Genomic DNA, 19,602 nt, shown 5'->3' with positions numbered 1-19,602 from the left:
GAATGCTTGGTTTTTTGTAGTCATTCCGAAACATTAGAACTTTGTAAAGGTTTGGCAACTTTTTAAGAAAGAGGAGTCAAATAGAGGTTGGAACCGCCCTCTAACTCTGAGGAAGAGAGGCTGTGATGGATTAGTTATAAAGTACTAGAGAGGGAAAAATAAATAACTGAAGAATGTTGTATCTTTGAGCAAAACAAATAAGTCACAAATGAATACATACAAAACGTTTCTATTTCTAAAACTTCAAAGCTGGGCAAAATCGAATTACATTATTTAGAGATGCAAAATAAAGTGGATTAAACATAAAGCAAAGTGAGACAATAACCACCACGAAGAGCAGGGGAGATGTCCCTTCAGGGCTGTGGGTGGCTGTCGGGGCCAAGGACATAAGAGGGGCTTCCTCCCGGGGTACAGGAAAGATTTTATTTCTTAGTCTGGCTGGTGTTTTCAAATGAGGACTTATTTTTTTACATAATAACTTTAAATAATTATATATTAATGTAGATAAGTGAGTGTGTTATAGTACTTTTTCATGTATGATATATTCATCATTTTAAATACTCTTTCATGAAAACAATGAAGTGTTTTCCTAGGATTGGCAATGAGAGTGTATGCCTAAAATAGAATAAAGGAGAATGTTGTGGGTAACAGAATTGAACTATATTTTGAAAGAGTAGCATGGCTGTATTCATTTGTCAAAATTTGTGAAAATGTATTCTTACAACAGGTATGTTTTTATTGCATGCAAATTATAGGTCACTTTTTAAAAATTAAGATTTATTTATTTGAAAGGCAGAGTTCCAGAGACGGGGGAGACACAGAGAGAGATCTTGAGGGAGATCTTACATAGCTGATTCACTCCCCAGAAGGCAAGAACAAAGCAGATTGAAGCAGGCGCTTTATCCACATCTCCTCCCGAGAGGCAGGGCCCTAAGCACATGGGCCATCTTCCACTGATTCTTTAGGCATACTGTCATGACACTGGGTTGGAAACAGAGCAGTCGGGACTCAAACTGGGTCCAGGTGGCAGGTTAAATTGTTATAATATGATGGTGGCCACTAACAAGAGAGTGTCATGTAGAAAATCAGACGGTCAGGAGCCATGGAAAACCAGTGGATGACAGAAGAGAGAGAGAGAGAGAGAGAGAGAGAGAGAGAGAGAGAGCAAGGCGGGCATGCTGAGCACAGACAAGGAGGTACAAGGAAGAGAGCAGAGGAAACCCATGCTGGAGACGCAGCTGAAAGTTCCAGCACAGCATGCTTTGAGATCTTACAGTCAAGTTCTGATTTTGTAGCGGAGGCTGCATAGTGAAGGTTATCCCGTGGCACTTCAGATGAGATCCAGGATGTACAGGAGTTAGACAGGGACGAGGATACTATGCTCAGAGTTTTCTAAGTGAGGGGGTTGTCATATTTTTGGTAGAAAACTAAGTCTTTTTTGTGACACTTTTCTGTTTCTTGACAATGCAAACATATATTAATAGATGGCCCCCAACCTAGAAAATCGCATATTGCATTCTCATCTTTGCTATGTCTTGAGGCGGGAACGAACTTGGCATATAGAGCTCAACCTCAAGCTTATAACTTTATTGCAGTTCTCTGACAGCAGTCAGCTGCTAGAGACACCACTGACTTGAAAAACCCCCGAAGTGGGGCTGGCGTAATGGCTCATTGGCTAATCCTTCATCTGCAAGTGCCAGTATCCTATATGGGTGCCAGTTCATATCCTGGCTGTTCCACTTCCCTTCCAGCTCCCTGTTTGTGGCTTGGGAAACAGTGGAGGACGGCCCAAAGCCTTGAGACCCTGTTGTCACATGCGAGACCTGAAAGAGGCTCCTGGGACCCAGCGCAGTAGCCCAACGGCTAAAGTCTTTGCCTTGTATGCGCAAGGATCCCATATGGAAGCCAGTTCTAACCTCAGCAGCCCCACTTCCCATCCAGTTCCCTGCTTGTGGCCTGGGAAAGCAGTTGAGGGCGGCCCAAAGCCTTGGGACCCCTGCACCCATGTGGGAGATCGGCAGGAGACTCTGGCCCTCTGGCTTCGCTCTGTCCATTTACGGCCACTTGGGGAGTGAATCATCGGATAGAAGATGTTCCTCTTTGTCTCTCCTTCTCTCTGTATATCTGATTTTGCAATAAAAATAAATAAATCTTAAGACAAAGAAAGAAAGAAAGAAACAAGGAAAGAAAAGAAACGAGGAAAGGAAGGAAGGAGGGAGGGAGGGAAGGAGGGAAGGAGGAAGAAAAAAAGAGGCTCCTGGCTTTGATCGGCTTAGCTCCAATCACTGTGGCCATCTGGGGAGTGAATCAGCACTTCCCTCTGTAAATTTGCCTCTCCTATAAAGGTAAATAAATCTTTAAAAAACAAAAAACAAACAAAAGGAAAAGGCCTAAAGTTCTAGAACTGGCTTTTCATCAAGGAATGACCATTTTGTCTCTAGCGTAAACAGCATTTAATTTGTCGGAAAAAAAAAAAAACCACTAAAATCAAGAGTATTTTACAAGTTCTATCAATGCATAGTAAATGTAAATTCACACTTTCTGACTTATCCAAATAACTCTCTTTAGGTACTTACAAAATAAACTGCTCCAAAACTTCCATGTCCAATTTCATGCAAACCGATAAAGAGTTCTTCGGGATCATCCTTGTAGAACAGGTCCGCAATCTCTGGGTCCTTGGGGGCCGCTTTAGGCATGGTGACCAACGCTGCAAGCACCCTGCTTCTGGAAGGCTTTCCCTCTCATCGACAGAAGCTTTGGTGGAGCTTCAGTACCTACAGAAAAGTAAGGTTTTCCAACCAATTATTTCTAGCATGTTTTGTTTCCCGGCAATGCAAGTAGAAGTTGAACTTAAAAGTCTATTTACTGGTCTTCTAATTTCACAAAAAAAGACATACTAAATAAAAATTAGGCAAAGGATCTGAATATCCATTTCTTTAAAAAGAAAGATAAGCAAATAACCATTAACCAATGAAAATATGGTCAAACTCCTCAGTTATTGGAGAAATTAAAATTAAAGTCACAGCAAGATATCATGTTATAGTGAATAGGAAGGTTAGATTCAGTCAGGTAAGAAGTATTGCGGGGGGCGGGGGAGAGTTGTGGCGAAATCAGAACTCTCCCATACAGCTGGTAGGAATGGCAAATGACAAAGCCATGCTGGAAAGTAGCTCTGCACGGGTGGGCATTCGTCTGGCACTTAACGATGCTGATGTAGACAACCACATAGGGTGCCTGGGTTCAAAACCCACCTCTGACTCCTGTTTCCCGCTTCTCATGATGCAGACATTAAGAGACAGCATGGTGACTCAGGTGATTGGACCCCTGTCACCTGTGCAGGAGAGTTAGGTAGAGGTCCCAGCTACTGGTTTTACTGTGGCCTAATTCTGGCTGTTATAAGCAACTGCACAATGAACCAGCAATTGGGAGCTCTCTATGTCTATGTCTCTCTCTGTCTGCCTCTCAAAAAATAACTATGTATATGTATATATTTATTTACTTATTTGAAGCCCTTATACAGAGTTATAATTTGATGAAGAAATTTTATTCTCAGGTATACACCAAACAGAAATGAAAACACAAAACATAAAAAAGCTGGTGCATGGATGTTTGTGGCAGGATTATTCATGACAGCCAGAAGATGAAAATGATGCAGACATTCATTAACTGGTAAATGGAGAACACATTCTATTATCGTATCACAATTATGTATCATGTTTGGTAATTATATATTAATTATATAACAGTTATTATATTATTGTATATTATAGGAAACTACTTATAGGCTATTTCCAGAAAAGGTAAACCTATAGGTACACAATATAGATTATTGGTTACCCAATACCGGAGGGTTTGAAAGACAGATAATTAAGACACAGGCTTCTTTTTAGGGTGATGAAAATATTCTAAAAGCATTTGTGGGGCAGATTACATAATTTTAAAATCCATCTACTGTTTACCTTAAAAGTGTAGAAGGCATTATAACTAATTATGTTTTAATCAAGTGGTCACTAGAGAAGCATAATTTTGGTATAATTAATACTGAAGTAATAATAACTAGCATTGACTAAGCACTACTATATATGTAGGCAACACTAAAAACTTCACAATTTTTTTAAAACTCTGTTCAACGGATTCACAGTGCATTGGTTTTACTTATTATCTTAATTCTGTAGATGACACTAAGCTTTTGAGAGGTAAAGCTACACTCTCTGGTCAGGAGATCAATATTTGTCAGCACTGCAGTTCAAACCAGGTCTCACAGCAAACCTCATGCTCTTGACTGACATGTGGTCTATTTGTATAGCAAAGTAGATAATTAACCTACATTAACCCCCAGAAGAAAAAACTATCATTTGGAGAGTATGCCACATGTCCACTTGAAGAGGCAAGCTATTCTATTGCTATATTAAATATTTGGAGTTCAAAGTTTCTATTAATAAAGATATCACTATGATGTGTTTATGTTATCTGCCAAGAGTTACACACATTTATTTGTTGAAGATCCTCTTTTAATTCTTCCTCATTAGAAAGTACTTAAATGATAACTTTCATCTTTACTTTTCATTGTAAATAATCTGTGTCCTACCAACAGACACTCTTATTTTGAATTTGCTATGGGATGCTTCTGTGTTTCTTTTTTGATCCATTAGAAAACGACATTATAAATCTGGTCAATGCCCAATCAAACTAATTTTTTCAAGTTATGAGCCAATGGACTTCAGTCTACAAGAAAAGAAAAGGGTCATTAATTAAAGAAGTAAAACTGGCAGGGCTAAGACATCTTTCTCTTGTCACAGGACAGGTACACTGCACTTTGTATGGTTAAATCATTAGCACATACAGGTCATCATCCTAACTGTCCCCTCACCTACTTGATTCACTTTTTCAACCAACACACGTCTACTCAAGTGCTTACTATTTGTCAGCCATTGTACTGGATATTGGCAGTAGAGTGAGTGGGATATAGTTCTTGCACTTAAAGTGCTTAGAGACAAATAAGGTGAGAGTTGCTAAACTATAACGACACATCAAGAATATAGGAAAGGGCTATAAACAAGAATTAAATAAAAAGATAAGAACTAAATTAAAAGGATGTCCATTTCACTCACTACTTCAAAATAATCACATAATTAAGACTATGGTATTAAGATTTTAAGGTTTGACAAAGATAGAATGCAACATTTAAGACAACTATGTTACAGCAATAATGATAGACCCAGGCTTTTCTTTCCTTTTTGTTTTAAATGTATTTTGGGAATCTAAAGTGCTAACAATTTTATTAAAAAGAACTGTAATAACACAAGTGGACAGTTATAACTAATGATTAAGAGGAAAAACAACTATTTTATTAATATAAGGCTACAATCAGGTGGCTCAATTTATTTTTTAACCTGGAAGTGAAAAAGTATGCCTTTCTAGGGAAAATAAAAGTAGTTCATTCAACATGGATGTGTGGGACATTGGGAGGGAGAAAACATGAAGTTGGTTTTGAGCCAAAGAAAATCACAAAAGGTCTTTGAAATCATATTAAGAAATTTGGACTTTATCCTGAGGGTAACAGGGTGTCTTTGAAGATTTTAAACAGGAAAAAGGATTGCCCTGCCAATACTGGTCCTTCAATCCTGGGCAGTCATCCTGCCAATCCAGGGCGCCATCATCAGCCAGAAGGCTGCTGTGTCAACATGATCGGAAAAGTCACTAGCTGCTTTTCAGTTAGAGAACTGAAAGAACAGAATGAAAGTTCAAAAAGTGTTACTGTCTTTATTACTTAGGTATGGAAACAGAAATGAGAGGCACTGGATTAATAAGAAGACATGTTTTGTTAGAGACTAGGCATAAAAAGCAAACTGTGAGATTCATTCTAAGAAAAATTAAAAGATATGTTGAGTAAGTTATCATAACTAAAATATTTTCCATCATCAAAACACATTTTAAGCTTCTGAATATTTTAGCTTCCAAGTGACTATAGCTAAGTCCTGTTGACAAATATTTGGGGAAAAACATAGATGATTGTTATGCTACAGATCAGAATGATTCTATAAAGAAATAAACATTTAAATATAAAAAAGACTATAAAAAATTCTAGAATAAATTTTAAAAGAATATTTAATTACTAAGCAAGATAACAGAGGCAAGACATAAAAACCATAATCAATAAGTTTGAATATATACATATTTGGTCATTTCTATATCCTCAAAAATAGAAGGGACTTTTGCTTCTATCCAACACGCAGTAACTGATACTAGATCTATTGCTTGCCACCAGAACTAGAATGCTGAAAAGCAACAACAGAGGGATGATAGCATTTCAAAGCAATGGGTATTAGGTTAAAAAAAAAAGACAGTGACCTCTGAGAACAATTCACAGTCCTGGTTAATTCCTTAATGGTCCCAGCTCCACACCTTCGGGACAGTTTTCCAGGTCATGGAGTGGAGAAGGGGAATCAGACGAGAGTTTAGGGGACCACAGGAGTGGAAGACACAGCGAGTGCAGAGTGAGCATGGTGAGTGACTCTCACAGGGTAGACCAGCAGACAGAAGACAGAGAGAGCTTGGGGGAATTACAGAGGGTCCAGTCTTCAGCGAGGACTGATCCGTGCGTGCAGGTAAGAGAACACTCACCTGGTCGGGGGGTCGGGGGGGCAATGCACAGAATCCAGAAAGCAGGCCCTAGCACTCATCAAAGGCTGTGGACAACACTTGTTCTTGGTAGCCAGAAGAAGAAATCACATAATTCATAGGACAATTCCATAGGATTCCCAAAACAATCCTGACTCAAGAGTGGAAAATAACTCGCTCTAGACTAAATTCTGACTGGTGAAGTATAACGTATTTCATTTAAAAAAAAGATTATTTATTTCAAAAGCAGAGTGATAGGGAGAGATCTTCCATTTACTGGTTCATTTTGCAAATGCCTGTATCAACCAAGTTGGGCTAGGCTGAATCCAACATCTGTGATCTGTGTCTTTCATGTGGGTGGCAGGGACTCAGGCACTTGGCCTATCATTTGTTAGCAGGAAGCTGTATCAAAAGCACAGAACAGCAAGAATTCGGAATGTCAATGTCCCAAGCCACACCTTACCTCATGGTGCTACGACACCCATTCCTCTAACAAATATGAAAAATGGTAAATAAGAAGGATCAAATTATTTCTACATTACATAACTGCATCCAAGAACAAAGCTAAAGAATATCTAAAGGAATAAAAAACTATCTGGTATCCAGAGAGGTGGAGAGCAGACCATGGTGTACATAGAGGATAGGGTAACCTATTGGGGTCTGCAGAGGACATCTGGTACCATAGCAGAAAATGGAGAACAGAACATATTGGAGAACTACCCAGCCAAAAGGTGACAGCAAGTATCTCAGGGAATATATAGACACCAAGGTCGACTGTGTCAGCCAGTGGACTTTGGAAGGGTTTCCTCATCCACAGATTGGTGAGACAGACAGCATTTCAGACCTAGTGCATTCACCGGGGCAGGGCCTGGTCGTTTTTCACATTGGGGCTCTGGGTTGATACTGGGTACTGGGGGGTTGGGAGGCTGGGTACAGCTTCTCCTCTTATCTCCCCTCTATTCCCAGAAATGGGAAGAAACAAAGTTTGAAAACAATGATTACATCAACTTTTCCTTAACCCTGGATCATTCCCACCCTGATCAACTATGTAAAAATCATCTAGAATAATAGTAGTAGTAATAATAATAATAAAAACTACCTAGTGTCCAGAGTGTAAAATGTTCACAATACCTAACATTCAATAAAATGATTACTAGGTATCAAAACAAGTACAAAATGTGACTTTGACAATGAGAAAAAATAATTGGAGTGAAATCAGAACAGATATAGACAACACATGTGCTCATATATTTTTTAAGTTACACGAAATACTGAACATGTAGAGATAAGCTATGAACAGACAAACTCAAATCTTTACTGGTAAAAGCTACAATGTTTGAGATAAAAATTACAATGCATGGGATGAAGAGCTGATGAGCCAGCATGGAAAAATGTTAATAAACCTGAAGAAACAGCAATAGGCGCTGCCTAAAATGAAGCATGGAGAGACAAAGGAATAACAACAACAAGCAAAAATCAAAATATTAGTGAGCTCTGGATCACCTGCAAGTGACCTCATATATGGCTAATTGGACTCCTTGAGGCAAAGCAAAGAGATGTTCAGCCAAAAAAAAAAAAAATAGCTGAAGAAATAACAGTACAAAATAACAGCAGAAAAATGATGACTATAGACCCAGAGATCTAAGGTTTATAAGCCTCAAGCAGATGAAACATAAAGAAAATTTCACTAAATCACATCATAATAAATGGTTCACACTTCTAAAAATTTTAAAGAGAATTTCATGAAAGGAGCCAGAAAAAAGAAAAAATGCTATGTAGACAGGCACCAAGACAACAATGACAGCAGATTCTTCCCTGTGAACATTAAAAGTTCAAGGACAGAATAGCACGGTTTTGAAAGTGCTGAAGGAAAAAAAAAAATCACACTAGACCTTCTCCAGTCAGTGACAATATCTTGAAAAAAAGGCAGAATCCGGTCTTTAAGACATTCAAAAGCTGAAGGAATCCATGCTCTGACCGCTGGGTGAACAGGAAATGCTAAAGGTATTCTGTGTGAGGTCCTCACACAGCAAACCCCATCAGGTGAGAATGCAGAAATACAATAAAGGATTGAAAGCACCCACATGCGCAACTATCTGTTTATCTATATATTTCTTCATTATTTCAATTTCTTTAAAATGAAACTGATTTTAAGCACAAATAACAAAGGAAGGGTGAGGATTCTAACATGAAATGTATGCTAACAGAGTCTGTAGTGAAATGGTGTATTGTCACCTAAATACAGACTATATTCTATTTCTAAATATACACATATAAACACATATACTTTAAATGTAAAACAAAAGTAAATTTAAAATGAAAGGAGAAAGTACTAACCAAATAAAACTGGGCTAGCTATATTAGCATCACACAAAGTAGATTTCAAAATATTATGTTGCTAATGAAAACCATCTAATAATGATAAAGGAACCAGCTGAGCAAGAAGACATGACAAATAATTAATTTAAAGACAGCTGAGCTTTGATTAAAGTACAACAGCAGGGCTCAACGTGATGGCTCAGTGGTCTTGCATGCACCAAGATTCTATAGGGGTGTTGATTTGTGCCCTGGCTGCTCCACTTCCCATCCAGCTCCCTGCTTGTGGTCTGAGGACAGCGCAAAGCCTTGGGACCTTGCACCTGTGTATGAGACCCCAGGAAGCTCCTGGCTCCTAGCTTTGGATTGGCTCAGCTCCAGTCATTGCTGCCACTCAGGGAGTGAACCATTGGAGTAAAGATCACAGATCTTTCTCTCTGTCTCCCTTTCTCTCTGCAAATCTCTTTCAAATAAAAATGAATGAATTCTTTTTAAAAAAGCACAAAAGCATTCAGTGGAGAAAGGAATGCAAAGGCACACATATGTGCAAAAACTAATTGTCCATAGAAACACACTGCCGAAAAGTTAAATCCAAATGGACTACAGAACTAAAATACAACTAAATTACAACTAAAAATCTACAACTATTAGAACTTACAGAAGAAAACACTGGAGAAAACTGTAGATCAAAATCTCTTAGATATAAACAAAAGCACAATCCATAAAGAAAAAACTGATTTACCTCTTCAAAAAGTAAAAACACTGAATGTGAAATATACTAAATAGAATTAAAAGACAGGTAACACATTGGGAGAAAAACTCTGCAAAATATGTGTCTCCTAAGAGATTTGAATAGAGAAATAAAGAAATCCTTGAAACTCAACAATAACCAACCCCCTAATCTCTGAAATGGGCAAAAGGTTTGAATAGGCACATTACCAAGAAAGACACACATAAACTAAGTCAAAGCCACGACTGGATATAACTACATGCCTGCTAGCATGGCTGGCAAAAATAACCTTTGCCAGGTGTTAGCAAGGAAGTGGAGCGGCTGGATCTCTCATATAGCGCAGATGGGAATGTACAATGGTAAAAGTACTTTGACAAATAGCTTGGCAGCTTCTTTTCAAATTTATACATACACCTAAAACATAACGTAGTCATCTCACTGCTATGTATTTATCCAAAAAAAAAATAAAAGTGTTGTATCCTTATAAGGCCACAGCAGTAGTGTTACTTCTAATAACCCAAACTGGAAACAACCCAGATAACCATCAACAAATGGACAGACGAACCATCTGTGGTACAAGCGGAATGGAACTCAGCAAGGAAATGAGCTATCAATACAGGTTGCAACATGGATGGATTTCAACATAACAACGCTGAGTGACAGGCAAAAAGGAGTAGACGCTTTCAAAATTCTGAAGAAAAAAAAAAGAAAAGAAAACGAGGTGACCGATGGTGTTACAGGTTGCCTGGGGACAAGTTAGGTATGTGAAGGGGTGGAAAGCGGAGATGAAGAAGCAGCATGAGATAATCTAACATATATCATATGAATAAACAGAAAAAAGTAATTCTAAGACAATGTTCAAAAAGGGGAACCTTTAATTATCCCACTTTGAACAGTAAGTACTGCATACGTGCACTGAAATATTGCAATGTGCCCCCTGCGAATATGTGCAATTATTAATAGAAATGTTTAGAGAAAACAAACGGGGCAGGAGCAAGGTTTTAGAAGGGATGGAGACACATATTACCTTCATTAGCATAAGGGCATCAGAAATATATGGGTTTACATGTTCAGAGTAACGATGGAAACTATTCATAAGGGTTGTTTCAGAAAGACAAAAATGAACAAAATGGAAAGGCAATTGAGGGGGCATCCTTGCAAAATCTGCATCAGTTCAAAGATTTTTCTTGTTAGCAGGAAAGTAAATGTATCCATGTACAAACACCCATTTGCGCATAAAACAGAAAACTCAAAGAAACAGCAGTGGTTCAACCCTGTCTGATAGCCAAGAGGCTAAAGTCCTCGCTTTGCATTTTGCCAGGATCCCATATGAGCGCCAGTTCTAATCCTGGCAGCTCCACTTTCCATCCAGCTCCCTGCTTGTGGCCTGGGAAAGCAGTTGAGGATGGCCCAAAGCCTTGGGACCCTGCACCCGCGTAGGAGACTTGGAAAAAGGTCCTGGCTCCTGGCTTTGAAGCAACTCAAATCCGGCCATTGTGGCCACTTGGGCAGTGGATTAGTGGATGGAAGATCTTTCCCTCTGTCTCTCTTTTGCTTTGCACATCTGACTTTCATTTAAAAATAAATAAATCTTTAAAGAAGAAAAAAAAGCAGTGGCTATTCATGACACAGAGTACATACAACTTCCGTAGTTAATCAAAGAAGTTAAAAATTAAAATAATTAGCTATTTCATTTCACCCACCAAATTGGCAGTCTAATACAGAAAAGGATATGTATGGGGAAGGACCAAGGGCATAGGGAAACAGTTATTGCTCGCAGAGTGGAATGGGCTGATTGCTGTCCCAGGAAAGCCTTCTGGCCGACCTCCAGGGTAGGATTTTTCTGTTTCCTTTGTTTTTACGAAACAGGTGGAGTACCACCTTGGGTTTTGCCCGAAGCAGCTGGGATTTCGGATGATTTTTTTTAAGGATTTATTTATTTTTATTGGAAGGGACATCTCAAAGAGAAGGAGACAGAGAGAGAAAGATCCTCCATCTGCTGATTCACTCCCCAAGTAGCCACAAGGCCCAAGCCGAGCCGATCTGAAGCCAGGAGCCAGGAGCTTCTTTCAGGTCTCCCACACAGGTGCAGGGTTCCAAGGCTTTGGGTCTTCTTCCACTGCCTTCCCACGAGCAGGGACTTGGAAGGGAAGTGTAACAGCTGGGACACAAGCCGGAGCCCACAAGGGATCCTGGTGTGTGCAGGGCAAGGATTTAGCCACTGAACTACTGTACCAGGCCTTCAGAAAATTTTTTTATTTCCTCCTATCTGTATTTTCTAAAATTTTTAGAAAAATCTAGTACTTCTTTTTAGAGGAAATGTGACATGAAACCTTTAATATAGTTTCAAAATAAAATAAAAATACTGTAATATGCAAGAAAGGCAATATGCATATTTCTAGAAAACAACTTAAACGAAATCAGGAAACTTTAAATAATTCTCCATTCTGTAAGCCATAATGGAGAATAGGGAAAACAACCAAGGAAAAAACTCAAAAATTAAAAAAAAACAATTTAAGATTTATTTTTATAAAGATTTATTTGTATTTGCAAGTCAGAGATAGAGAGAAGGAGAGACACAGAGAGATCTTCCATCCAGTGGTTCACTCCCCTCATGGCCACAAGAAGGGTCCCCTATGTGGATACAGGGACCCAAGCTTTGGGGCCGTCCTTGACTGCATTCTCAGGCCACAGGCAGGCAGCTGGAAGGGAAGAGGAGCAGCCGGGACAGGAACTGGTTTTCTTACAGGATGCCAGCATCACAAGCAGAAGCTTAACCTACCATGGCATGGTACTAGCCTGAAAACTCAAAAAAAAAATTATAAAATATTTCATTGATTTTATTAATATTTTCACATCCCCTTAGTTTTCATCATAATAAACAGTCATCAGATAAAACCAGACTACACAATTAATTCCCATTGTAAAAAGAAAGCTAAGTCACAGAATTGTGGACAGTACCTTTTTCTGTGAGGCACAAAGTACACTGTGTTGCTAAGGTTCATTTTTAGCAGCAATCTTCTTTTCGCCTTTATAACTTCAGGCTTTTGTGTATATGGTGCACCTATGGAAAAAGCAGATTAAAATACATAAAGCTAGAAACATAATTACAGGGCCCAGCGACATGGCCTAGCTGCTAAAGTCCTCGCCCTGAACACGCCCAGGATCCCATGTGGACGCCGGTTCTAATCCCAGCAGCTCCACTTCCCATCCAGCTCCTTGCCTGTGGCGTGGGAAAGCAGACGAGGACGGCACAAAGCCTTGGGACCCTGCACCCATGTGGGAGACCTGGAAAAGCTCCTGGCTCCTGGTTTCAGATCAGCGCAGCACTGGCAGTTGCAGTCACTTGCGGAGTGAATCATCGGACGGAAGATCTTCCTGTCTGTCTCTCCTCCTCTCTGTATATCTGACTTGGTAATAAAAATAAATAAAAACACAACTACAGAAGTTAGAATTGCTGGGGTGAGCAGTGTGGTACAGTGGGTTAAGCCACTGCGTGGAATGCCTACATCCCACTATCAGGATGCCTGGGATGGATGGAGAAATACTGCCTCTTCCTGTCTAGCTTCCTCCTAATGTGCCAAGGCAGAATCGGATGATGACCCAAGTATTGCTCCCTACCACTCCCTGGGAGACAAAAATGGCATTCCCTAATATCCTGGCCATGGCTTGGGTATGTCCCTGCAGGTGCAGGCATGTGGGGAGTGAACTAGGAGAAGGAAATGTGTGTGTGTGTGTGTGTGTGTGTGTGTGTGTGTGTGTGTGTGTGTGTGTGTGTGTCTTTCTCCTTCTGTCACTCTGGCTTTCAAACAAATTAATTCTGAAAAAGGGAAATTAATAAAATTAAAGCTCTATTTTTAAATGTAATATTATAAAGTTAAAATGTTTACAAATAAAGTCATATTTATCTGTGCCTGGACGACATATGTCAAAAGTAAGATTTTTCCCAACAGTGACACAGGTACCCTTTTTTGAGTAACACCTGGAAAACCCATGTGTCGTTAAATTTCAGAAGCCACATGAGGCTTCCACCGACGTACTCGTGTCCAGATAACTCAAAAGGGGCCACTGGTAGGCAGAACTAATCAGATGGATAGAATGTGGTCATACTACTGATTCTTGGTCAGAAAGGCTTAGGTTTTGAATTGCTTTTTCAATTAACATAGGGATTTACAGTGATTCATCTGCCATGTCCCTCCTGGGCTCTACCATAACCCATCTCCCTTATTTCTTGTGTAATGACTATTTTCTAATTGTCTAATAGGAAAATACATACTCAACAGAGAATCTGGGACATATACCCCCACTACTTCTAAATAACCCCAAATCCCACCTAGGATAATTTGACACAGTTTTCGCCAAACAACTATTTATTTTTCCATGTTCATGTTCATTTTGTTAGGTAGCTGTGATCATATTACCTATGTAATTTTATAGCCCATGTCTCTGAGGATTATGCCTTGTCTCCAAACACTGTTAAGATCATTTTAATGACTGCTCAGTGTTTATTTTAAGGAAGAGCCCCAAGTCATTCAGTCCTGTGTGTTTATTTTTCCACTGGGAAATACTTAAGTGCTGGTGGGGCCGGAGACTGTATGCCTGCAGCTCACCTACGAAACCTGGAGACTGGTGGCAGCTTTCCTCCACCTCACTCCCCACCCCCAGCTCCGGTTTCATCATCAATGCCTCTTGGAATCCACGAAACTTTTTCTGCTTTCCCAACTTCTTCCTACTAGAGCCCTCCACTTCTCTCTGATCCCTACTTGAACGTGTTCTTCCAAGATCTGCCAAGCTCTGTGGGTGACCGCAAGCTGCTGTCTTCCTGTCTGTCATTTAATGATTTCACACAGCACTATGTCCCAACATAGGCCTAAGTCCCACTCCCCTGTTTTCAAGTACCTAATGGCTTCTTTCCTGAAAGGCTCACACACAACTCACACTCACTTTGACACATCCCTTTCTCTTATACCTTAGGTTGGATTAATCCCCAGTGTTGCTTCAAATATTTCTATGTATCTGTTATTCATGTTCCATTTATGTAGCATTTTCTCTTTTCACCAGTTCTAGTCCTTCAGCCCGTTCTATATTTTCTGGAATTCATCTTAAAAACACTTTACCAAAATCTCCCTGAAGTGCTGTTCAAGCAATGTCACATTTTTGCTCAGATTTCTTGAGAATTGCCTTCCTTCCTACAGGGTGAGGCATAACGTTATCTAACAAACATCCAGGCTGGCTTCACAACACGACAGCCCAAATCCTTAACCTTCAGAACCAGGAAACAACGAGCTACTTACTACTCAGTCACATTTTCAAACATACTTTGTATTTCATTCCATGCTTTGTCTTTGCTTACATTGTCTCTCCTATCCACAAAGTACAGATTCCAATAGTTTTATAGTCCAGCTAAATGAAAAATATTGATAAAACCCACCATTTTATTCCTTTGCCTCAGTTTCAAACACATGGACACTTGAACTCAAAGTGGATGGCAAGCGTTTCTTCAGAGTAAGAAATATGTCTCAGCTTATGTTACTTTTCCAAAAAAAAAAAAAATTACTGGGCCAGTGCTGTAGCATTGCATGTAAAGCTGCCGCCTGTAACACTAGCACCGCTTATGAGCATCAGTGTGAGTCCTGGCTGTACTACTTCCTATCTATCTTCTTGCTGAGGTCCTGTGAAAAGCAGTAGCAGATGACCTAAGTGTTTGGGCTTCCACACCCACATGGGAGATCTGGATGAACCTCCTGACACCTGGCTTTGACCTGACTCAAACCTGGATGTAACAGCCATCTGGGGAGTAAAACAGCAGATGCAAGATCTGTGTCTCTTCCTTTTTAACTCTGCCTTTTAAAGAAATAAATACATACATGCATACATAAACCTTATTTTTAAAAAAAGAATTTCCTAAAAAAATATATTGTGCTTATTTATCTGAAAGGCAGAGAGAGAACGGGACTGGTAGGTGATATATCTCTCCTACTTGTCGGTTCTCGGCCATGGTCATGGCCCCGCCAGGCCCAAGGCAGGAGCTGGAAATGGTCTGGGTTCTTCCTACATGTATGGCAAGATGCAGCTCCTCGAGCCAGCACCTGTTGTCTGCGTACACATCAGCAGGTAGCTGGAACTGGACCTGAGAGCACAGCTCACACTGGACTTCACAGAAATCTACCGATGTCTCTTCCTCCTTCCCTCCCAGTGACAGAACTAAAAACAATCATTTAAATTTGTCCTTCTGCCAACACATTGAACAAGGCTATTTTTCCATCTGATGGGGTAGCATTGTAACAATTCACTAATAATGAAATATTTTTCACAAATTTTTTTCCCCTCTTCCTTAACCTCCAGCAAACGTGGGCACTCAGAAACGTGCCAAGAATGCAGTATTTCAGGTCTTGGGCCCTTGGGCCAACTAAACGATTCAGTCAGCTTACAGCTCAAGATTTCATCAGAGCTATGCAGCGGAAATAATTTTCTTCACTCTTCATTCTGAGAAATGGAAAACTTCCAAAGACAATAATTAAGTAAATTATTTTTATAGACATTCTAACTTAATAGAACACCGGATAAACAGTAGAAATATGAACTCTTCTCATAACTGCCCTTGCCCCCAAATCATTCAAGAACAATGAATCATGGAAGATTTAAGTTGCCTATTGATGTTTCAATCACACTTCTTCAGCAATAAGCTAATTTGAAAACTTCATACTATCTCTGTATGAAGAAGGGAGTTAAGAATCCAAACATTTTATACTGGAAAGAATTTCAAAGATCAGCCATCTCAATGCCTTTTTCTTTTTCATTCATTTCTCTGTTTCAACACTGAATCTTGGAAAAGTGATTCATCACACCTATGTGGCAGGTGTGCTCCCAAATTCAGATCCGGGATTTCTCTGGACCAGTGTCTGAAGACAGCAGGTTAAGGCCTAGCTCTCAGATAATGCCTGAGAGAGTACACGAAGATGACAACACCCAGATGCAATGCCTGGCTCCGGATTGGTTCCAGTCCCAGATCCAGTCATTATAACCATTCAGGGAGTGAACCAACAGATGCAAGTGTGCACTCTCTGTCTTCCTCTCCCTCTGTAACTCTGCCTTTCAAATAAATAAATAAATCTTTTTTTTTTGAAAGGCAAATATACAGAGAGAAGGAGATACAAAGAGAAAGATCTTTCATCCACTGGTTCACTCCCCAAATGGCTGCAATGGCCGGAGCTAAGCCGATCTGAAGCCAGGAACCAGGAGCTTCCTCTGAGTCTCCCATATGGGTGCAGGGTCCCAAGGCTTTAGGTCATCCTCCACTGCTTTCCCAGGCCACATGCAGGGAGCTGGAATGGGAAGTGGAGCCTCCAGGATTCAGGATTCAAACCAGTGTCTATATGGGACCCTGGTGGATGCAAGTGAAAATTAAGCCGCTAGGCTATCACACTGGGGCCAATATATAAATCTTGAAAAAACAAACAAACAAACAAAAAAAACAGGATTTCTGACTTGACATTCCAGAAAACTTTTTTTTTCCTGAACCAGAAAAAGGTGAGACTTTAGAATATAAAAAAAAAAGTTTTCAAAATTCTATATTTTGATGGGTAATCAAGAAAAATTTTAATGGAATAAAATATTTAATTTCTCTGGCATATTTCTCCTAAGTGTCTTGTAATACTTAAATATGTATAGTGTAGGAGTCACTTCTTAGGGGAACTCTTTAAGAAAAATAACACAAAATTATCACACCAGTGTAGGCAGAGTGGTGGAGAGTACTGTGGTATTCACATTAAGCCGCCATTTGCTATGCCTGCACTCCATACTGGAGAGACTGGTTAAGTTCCTGCTTTTCTGCTTCCAAGCCAGTCTCCTCCGGTTGAGGCTCCATGAGGCTCAAACTCCACATGAGGCTCCACCTAGGCCTCATGCCCTCTGTGGGAGACCCAGAGCCCTGTCCTGATGTCAGCTTTGCACAATACACTACCAGGGGGAAGATCTCTCCTTATTTTAAATAAAATTTAAAAATAATTTAAAAGCTTTTAAAGGTTAAAAAGGAAAATCTAAGTGGTACAGGAATTACATGAATGAATGAATGAATAATTGTTAAACTAATGGTTTATAATTTTTTAATGGTTTATAATTTTTAAATATCTTTTTATAAGCAAAATTTAGATTTGGAATGGATATAGCAGAGGCTGAAAGAAGTTAGGCTGTTTCAAGGCAGTGATGACTTAGACCTTGGGTCATTACAGCAATGGGATTCCTAATCAGACAGCACATACCAGCAGGGCTCACTGTAGAATGGAAAGAACTCTGATGGAGAAGATGGAAACCTTAGGTTCTAATCCCACCATGGCCCCTAAATGGCCCTGTCATTTAATTTCAAATTATTTAATTTCTGTAAGCCTCAGTTTGCTGGTCTTGGAACTGATCAAGACAATCTCTAAAGTCCATTTCAACTCTGGAAGTTTATGATTTTGGCACACTCCTTAGTTTAAAAATCTTTTACTTGCACACACACACACACCCTGAGTTAAATGTATGACTAAAATTCCCTGCTATCTTCACTGTAATTGTTCCAAAGCCAAAGAAAAGAAAACCCTAAGATGCCAACAGCTTTAGCCTCTGCAAATTTTACCTGCCACTGATCGCTGAATACTGATGGTGCTGAGAGAGCTCTCTATTTATTTCTCTGACTTCCTGCCACAGGATTACAATGCCAGGCACCAGAGATAATAGAACATGCAGAAGTAAAAGCTTTGCCAATAAACCTTCTTACAGCTAACGAAGGATTATTTAGCATGAAAATTTTCTAAAATGCCATGGCTATTAGCAAATTCTTTTATTTATTTATTCTGGCGTGGGACTGTTTCATTCCTGTGTTTACTTTGCCTTGAAAAGTTTGCCTTCAGCATAGTATGTTTTAGGGACTTAAAAATTTCAAAATTAAATTGTATATACTTACATTTATATATACGTTCTTGGGAAAAGGCTTACTTGGCCTATAGATTCAAATTCAAAATGCGTCCCCCCTCCTCCCATCCTCTCTCTACCGTGTGACTGTATTTTGGAGCCAGGGAATGAGGGAGGTTAAATGTGCTCATCAGAGTGGGAGCACACTCCAGTAGGCTTCATGGCCACACAGGAGGAGTGGGAGGGAGGAGGCATGTGAGCAGAGGGCACAATCTGCAATCCAAAAAGAGCCCTTATCAGAGACCCAACTGTTTCGAAACCTGATCTTTAACTGCCCAGCTTTGGAAACTGAGAAATAAGTTCTGTTGTAAACCACTTAGACTGTTTTTTTTATTATTATTAATTAATTAATTAATTTTTTCAGCAACGTGAGCCACCAGAGACAACACATTTCAGAATTATCTGAATAATTTTCAAGTGGCTATTAGTTTAATCAAAATGCATTCTTCAGGTAGTTAGGCCAATTTATTCATCTTTTCCCGTTTAAAAATATATCTTGGGGGCTCAGTGCAGTGGTCTAGCAGCTAAAGTCCACCCTTGGAATGTGCCAGGATCCCATATAGGTACTGGTTCTAATCTTTTTTTTTTTTTTTCTATTGGAAAGGCGGATATACAGAGAGGAGAGACAGAGAGGAAGCTCTTCCGTCCGATGATTCACTCCCCAAGTGAGCACAACAGTGGATGCTATGCCGATCCAAAGCCAGGAGCCTCTTCCGGGTCTCCCACGCGGGTGCAGGGTCCCAAAGCTTTGGGCTGGCCTCGACTGCCTTCCCGGGCCACAGGCAGGGAGCTGGAGGGGAAGCGGGGGGCGCCCATTTGGGATCCCGGGCGTACAAAGCGAGGACCTTAACCACTTGCACCACTGCGCTGGGCCCAACTGGTTCTAATCTTGACAGCCCCACTCCCCATCTGGCTCCCTGCTTGTGACCTGGGAAAGCCTTGGAGGATGGCCCAAAGCCTTGGGACCCTGCACCTGTGTGGAA

The 19,602-nt window shown here is 40.0% G+C and overlaps 1 protein-coding gene across 3 annotated transcripts in view; it reads right to left on the bottom strand.

The window, feature by feature from the left end:
- Positions 1–19,602, bottom strand: part of TAOK3 (TAO kinase 3) — a 154,276-nt gene that overhangs the window by 82,244 nt on the left and 52,430 nt on the right. For all 3 annotated transcript variants that reach the window (XM_040986914.1, XM_040986913.1, XM_040986912.1), the window contains exons 2-3: positions 12,629–12,731; positions 2,577–2,774 (exon numbers count right to left, since the gene is read on the bottom strand). In XM_040986914.1, the coding sequence (XP_040842848.1) occupies positions 2,577–2,696 (120 nt within the window). In that variant the 5' untranslated portion in view covers positions 2,697–2,774; positions 12,629–12,731. The remainder of the gene's footprint in view (positions 1–2,576; positions 2,775–12,628; positions 12,732–19,602) is intronic.

Source organism: Ochotona curzoniae, unplaced genomic scaffold (genome assembly GCF_017591425.1).
Source record: "Ochotona curzoniae isolate NIBS_2020 unplaced genomic scaffold, NIBS_Ocur_1.0 contig_46, whole genome shotgun sequence".
NCBI lineage: Eukaryota > Metazoa > Chordata > Mammalia > Lagomorpha > Ochotonidae > Ochotona > Ochotona curzoniae.
This window is presented reverse-complemented; position numbering and strand designations above follow the sequence as displayed.